The 6,592-nt window shown below is 41.2% G+C and overlaps 1 protein-coding gene and 1 non-coding gene across 4 annotated transcripts in view; both read left to right on the top strand.

Moving 5' to 3' along the window:
- Bin2 (bridging integrator 2) overlaps positions 1–691 on the top strand; it is a 33,356-nt gene extending 32,665 nt beyond the window's left edge. For all 3 annotated transcript variants that reach the window (XM_015493464.2, XM_048802747.1, XM_048802748.1), the window contains exon 13: positions 197–691. In XM_015493464.2, the coding sequence (XP_015348950.2) occupies positions 197–226 (30 nt within the window). In that variant the 3' untranslated portion in view covers positions 227–691. The remainder of the gene's footprint in view (positions 1–196) is intronic.
- A 716-nt stretch (positions 692–1,407) lies between these two features.
- LOC125616703 lies at positions 1,408–1,515 on the top strand. The gene has a single exon (XR_007347447.1). It is a non-coding gene; the product is annotated as a small nucleolar RNA SNORA38 (small nucleolar RNA).
- The last annotated feature ends 5,077 nt before the right edge of the window (positions 1,516–6,592 follow it).

Raw genomic sequence — 6,592 nt, 5'->3', positions numbered from 1 at the left:
GTGCTGGGGAGGGATATTAGACAAATTATATTTCTGTATTGTGTGCATGTATGAATATGTAACGACAAATCCCACCATTATGCACAACTAAAATGCACCAATAAAAAGTGTGGAAGAAAATACAATTCAAGATAAAGAAATCAAGAGGTTGAAGGGAGGGCAGATCAGCATCTAATGCAAACATATTTTTTTCCAGATATCTGTAAGTCAAACTGCACAACTCTGAAGAGAAACTGCCAAGACCTCCTCTATACATGTCTCCCCAGAGGAACTCCTTAACCAAAGGGGATAGGTCAAGGGGTATAACGACGCATTCATTTCCAGATGCTCAGGCAGTGTGGATGCTGGTCATCTCCAAGACCTGGCATTAATGGATGCTGAGGAGCAGCCTTAGAGGAGGGTGGGAGGAAGGGATGGGGTGGGGAATGGGAGGAAGGCAGGCTTGGGAGAGGAGAATATCAGACTCTGGTTTTATTCTTAAAAGAATAAGATTTTATGTGTTTCAATGGGGCTATTGTGACTATAAAAAGCAAAAGTATCTGTAGACACATACTTGTCCACAGAGAGATAAATAACCACACATACTCAGAGGATAGTGGACAAATTTGTGTCTGACTTACCACTCATTTTGCAGGACTTAAAACCAAAGACAGGTTTTCAGATTGCTAAATAAAGTGTGATTTTGACTATATATGGATTCTTTGTTTGACAATGCAGCACACTGTTTTCCACTTAGATATGGGTGTTGATTTTGCCCTTAGGTACAGGTGTTGATTTGCCTCAGACAAATTTAGTCATATCCCTGACCCCCAGTTCACTCTGCCTCCTGGCTGTACCTCTTTTTAATGGTGCCTCTCTTCAATCCAGATACATTACTGCATATACTGGGGTTGTATTTTAGAACTGTATCTGGGGTTTGCAATTAAGTACTTGGTTCAAATAAGAATCTGAGCAAGATGGAAGAAGATATGAAACTCCACAGGAAGGGGAAGGATACAAAATATAATATAGTGGAAATAGGATTAAATTTAGAGCCAGAAGTACTGGATTCAAGTCCTACCATTTGCTTTCTATGAAAATATTTGTGAAAAATAAGTAACTCTGAAGTCCAACCACCTTGATAAATACATGTTCACATGTCAATGCCCTTCCATCCTTGTTCTTGTCAAGGGTGATGATGTCACTATCTGTTCAATCATTCAGCAAGTGTGTATTGAGCAGCTACTCTGTGCCAAGTACTGAATACCAGTACTAAGTAATAGAGAAACATTGATGAGGAAGGAAATGTGATCTTTAAAGAAGCAATAAGAGGCTGGGTATGGTAACTCATACCTAAAATCCCAGCAGTTCAAGAGGCTGAAACAGGAAGATCACAAATATAAGGCCAGCCTGGGCCGTTTAGTGAGACTCTTCTCAAAATAAACTGGACAACAGGAATTGGAGGAAAAGAGATGTGGATTTGGAGAAGTCTGCAGCCAGCTTGCTCCTCGAGGGCTCATCAGTCATCCCACATAGAGGAAGAAGAAAAATAAATAAATAAAAAGGATTGGGGGTGTAGGTTAGTGGTAGACATCCCTAGTTTCAATCCCCAGTACTGCAAAAAATAAAAAAGCAGTGAGAACATTGAGCAGAGAAAGGAACAGTCAGGATTTAATGATGGGTTAGACATGTTATAGACACTGAGGTTTTAAAGAATTATTCTGGGTTAAATTTGAGAGACTAGAATGTGGTGGTGTCATTTTCTGAAACAGTGACTGTAGAAGGAAGCATATTTATCCGGGCCCTCCAGTTGCAAGTTTACTGCCCAGTGGGGGAAAGAAGCAGTAACTGCTACAAGTGAGGTGCAAATGAAGTGGAAATTAAGCAATAAAGGATATGTTGGCAGGAGAGTAGGCCGCTCGTAGAACAAAGAACAGTCAGGTTGGAGGAAGGACAAGAGCCAGCTCAGGGGTGCCTGCAGCAGGAATGTGAGGATTGCCACTTGAAGACTCAGCTCCAGCTACCTCCTGGCCCCATGTCTTCTTCAGATCCACATTCCCCAAAGAAAAATATCTGTGTGGCCCAACTGGTATTATGAGCCCATCCTATGGCTAGGGAAATGGGGAACTGTGACTGGCTTTATTATAGGATGGGGAGGTGCAGGGCACAACATGACCAGTTGGTATAGTCCATAATGCTGGGAATAAGACAAGTGGTGATGAGGATGGTAGATTATAAAAGAGCACAGGCAACTTTTAGGGATGATAGAAATGGTCTTAATTTTTATTTTGGTGATATGGTAATGTATATATACATGTGTTGGAGCTTATCAAATTGTGTATTCTTTGTGCAATTTATTATGTATCAATTATGCATTGAATAAGCTATAAAAACAAACCATTGCTGGGTGCAGTGGCTTGGGAGGTTGAGACAGGAGGATCATGGATTCAGTCCCAGCAATTTAGTGGTCTTAAATAACTCAGGGAGATCCTATCTCTAAATAAAATATAAAAAGGTGGCTGGGGATGTGGCTCAGTGGTTAAGTGCCCCTGGGTTCAATCCTTGGTACCAAAAAAAAAAAAAAATCCTATGTGTGCCCTAAAGAGAATTGGAATTTGAGGGTTGGGGTTGTGGCTTAGTGGTAGAGCACTTGCCTAGCATAAGTGAGACACTGGGTTCTATCCTCAGCACCACATAAAAATAAATAAATAAAGGTATTATGTCCATCTACAACTAAATAAATATATAAAAAAAAAGAATTGCAGTTTGAAATACTTGTAGAATTTTCCAGTAGATGTGACTGTAAGGGAGCTGGTAATACATGTTTCTATTTAGGAGTAATTTTTCCACTTTATTTTTATCAAGCATTACATAACATACTGACTGCATACTACATAATATGCTGCATAGCTTTCTAGCAAGTGTAGATGACCGTAACTGAGTTATTTTTCATTAGTCAGGAAAAAGCTTCCAAACGCTTTGAGCAACAATTAACTCCAGAGATGTGCCTATCTCTTTCCTTCAGATTTCACTGATCTGGGTAACGAGCAGCCCCTTTTCCTTGCCCCTTTCTGGGAACTTGTGGATGTATGCAGTGGCCACTCCCAGACAAGCAAACTCACACCCATGATGGTGAGTCTAGGAAGAACCTTGAACCACATCTCCATGAGCCTAAGTGAATCAAAACCCTGAGTAGTCATTTTTCTAAAATCTGATATTGTATTCTTTAAAAAGAGTAACCATTCAAAGGATTTCTGCCATGTATAGCAATAAATGGGAAGAGGTTGTATGGCCCTGTGGAGAGGAGGGTTTTTAAAAATGTAAAAGCCCTACTGCCTACTAGAAAACAGCCCCTCCCTTGGGATTCAGAATCACTGCTGGGAGTGACACTCAGGGATATTGGAAGGGTAGAGGGAAAGCTATGAATACAGGATTCTCCCTGTGCAAGCCCCTCACAGGTTCATCTGGCAAAATCCAACTCAAGTCTTTTGTCTCCAAGGCTTTGCTGGTTCTCATCTCCCCAGGAAATGGATCTTCTTTGGGGAATGTACCAAAGCAGACTTCTAGGGACTGATTTACTGCCCAGTGGGGGAAAGAGGCAGTAACTGCTACAAGAGAGGTGCAAATGAAGTGGAAATTTTCACTAAATTCTGAGATTGGTACTTCATTTGAAAACAACCCTATTGAAGGCTCTTAGGAGGCAGGGAAATAGCCAGTATGCTTGTAAGGTGAACAGTTTGGTTGGGTACCAAATGATTTCCCTTGATTTACAAAATGTTAACGTTGTCCAGGGGAAAGGCTGCAGCTTAGAATACTGCCATCCTGGCAGCAGCACAAGATGGGCTGAAAGCCAATAAAATTAGGTGGAGATGAGTATAAAAATTAGGTGGAGCCAGGCACAACAGCACACTCCTGTAATCCCAACGGCTCAGGAGGCTGAGGCAGGAGGATTGAGAGTTCAGAGCCAGCCTCAGCAATTTAGTGAGGCCCCATACAACTCAGCAACACCCTACTTCTAAAATACTAAAAAGGACTGGGGATGTGGCTCAGTGGCTAGGCACCCCTGGGTTCAATCCCCATTACCATAAATAAATAAATAAACAAATACATGAAATAAAAACTAGGTGGTGGGCTGGGGATGTGGCTCAAGCGGTAGTGCGCTCACCAGGCATGCGTGCGGCCCAGGTTCGATCCTCAGCACCACATACAAGCAAAGATGTTGTGTCTGCTGAAAACTAAAAACTAAAAAATATTAAAAAATTATCTCTCTCTCTCAAAAAAAAAAAAAAAAACACTAGGTGGAGATGAGTGTCTTCTTGTCCTCCGTTCTGAGGTCTCTGGAAATCTGTTGATAAAAGGATAGCTGCTGTAGCTTCTCAGGCTTAATATTTAATCCTCAGAGAGCATTGGAAACTCACCACCACATGAGACTTCATTCATCAGCCACTGTAAGCATCTTTATATAGAATTACTTGCAGGTTCACCATCCAGTCCCTGCCCTCTAGCAATCTAAAGGAAAATATTGATAGGCTAGGTCATACAGAGAACCCTAGAAATATGCCATATTCCAGCTTAATAGGATATATCAAAGAGCATAATACCGCTTGCAATTTTTTTTAAAAATCTTTTTTCATTATGGTTGGATACCATACCTTTATTTTATTTACTTATTTTTTTAACATTTATTTTTTAGGTGTAGAAGGACACAAAACAATGCCTTTTATTTTTATGTGGTGCTGAGGATCAAACCCAGTGCCCCACAAGTGCTAGGTGAGCACTCTATCGCTGAGCCATAACCCCAGCCCTATAACTTTTTTTTAAACAACAAATTGGGTGCATATGGGGTCTTATTTTTCTGCATGTTTACACTTTTAAAATGAATTATGTGCCTGCAATAAAAAATCATGTATGAGCAAAACTTTTAAGGTTATATTTTAAAGAGGAAAAAAAACCCTACGTATGAGAGATCATTAGCAACCATCAATAAAATTGTGAAAGTGACAGAAAATCAGTAGGAGTCAGTTGGGCCACTTGCTAACAGAGAATGCTGTAGGAGAGACAAACCCAGATACAAGAAAGATCCCAACATTTCCTACAATTCATGGTCAACTGGTTAGTCAGAATAAATGCAAGCAATTGTCTTCCTTTGGAATGTAGCCCTTAGGGTTTGAATTTCCTTTTCTCTTGGATATTTTCTTATCTGGGGTAGCTAGGGTGAACTTCTTTTTATTAACTAATGTACATCTTGCCTACATGCCACATTGTTGCCTTTCTTGGTTGAATTGACCATTTCCTACACATGAACTTCTTCCTAGCTGATACTGTCTTGCCTTTTAAAAATATGAAGTGAATTTCGTCAACTTTTTCTTGTTTCCCCTTTTCTTCTTTTTGCTCCTGTTTTTTTTTAAATCAACTAACACTTATGAATGAAAGCAATTACTCTTGCTTTACTATTTTTTTTCTCACTTCATGCCTTTTTCTCAGACTTTCAGTCTTTATTCACCAGATGAATACCCACAACCTGATGGCACCTGTCTTTCTAATCATCTATATAAATATTGATTCTCAAATCTGTAGAACTTAAAGGAATAAGGAATAAGCACAATAGTCTATATCACTGGGATGGAAGGCAGAATAACTACAAGAAGTCCAACTCTAAGTGGATGGCCAGGATAACAATAGCTAATGTTTATTGAGCACTTACTATGTGCCAGGTAAGGCTCTAATGCTTTGTATGAATTAACTTATTCTATCCCCACAGTAATGCTATGGTGAGACAGGTATTCCCCCGGGAAAAAGAAATGAAACAGAAGCAACTTGTCCAAAATTACACAGCAGAGCCAATTCTACAGCCTGTGTTGTATACTATTACATCCTCTTACTCATTGAGGTACTCTGATTAATGTGGGAACATTTCCTGCCACAAAGAAGTGAGTCAAAAGGGAGCTAAAGTATGGTGCTAGTTAACATTTATATTAAGGTGCTTACCATGTGCTAGAACTGTGGCTGTGTAATGGCTTTATAGGCAATGATCACTTTCAAATCTCCTAAATTCTGCTAGGAAACAGAATTTGGAGGTGTTAACTTGTCCAGAGTCACACAGCTAGCAAGCAGCGGAACTGGGTCTGTTTGAATCCAAAGTCCACGACACTCTTACCCTCCACACTACACTGCCTCGGTTGATTGTTGAACAAGGAAGATCTGGGTGAGGCCTCGTTTCTGTGCCTACCTCATTTGCAATGTCTCACCACCCGCGTGTGTGCCTCCTAAGTTAGCTTACAGTCCAAGTTTCGGGACACCAGACAATTTGCATAAATGATACGCAAACCAGGTATACGTAATTTTCCACACTTGCTGAAAATTCAAATTACGTCAACCCCGGGGAGACCCGACGGACCTCAGTTAGCAGGGGGTTCAGATCCCATCTGCTCTGGAGCCTCTGGGCGAGAGAGGAAGCGGCTCCGGACGGGGAGCACAGTGACAATTGGAGAAGGGAAGGCAGCCTTTCCTCCCTAGGGAGCAGAGGCGGTCCTGCGGACAGAGGGAACCTGCAGAGGGCGGTTTCTGTCCTCTTTTCCTGTCCCACCCAGGCGGCCTGGCCCCCACCCCCAGC

Source organism: Marmota marmota, unplaced genomic scaffold (assembly GCF_001458135.2).
Source record: "Marmota marmota marmota unplaced genomic scaffold, marMar, whole genome shotgun sequence".
NCBI lineage: Eukaryota > Metazoa > Chordata > Mammalia > Rodentia > Sciuridae > Marmota > Marmota marmota.
Note: the sequence above shows the minus strand (reverse complement) of the source record. Positions and strands in the feature narration are given on the sequence as shown.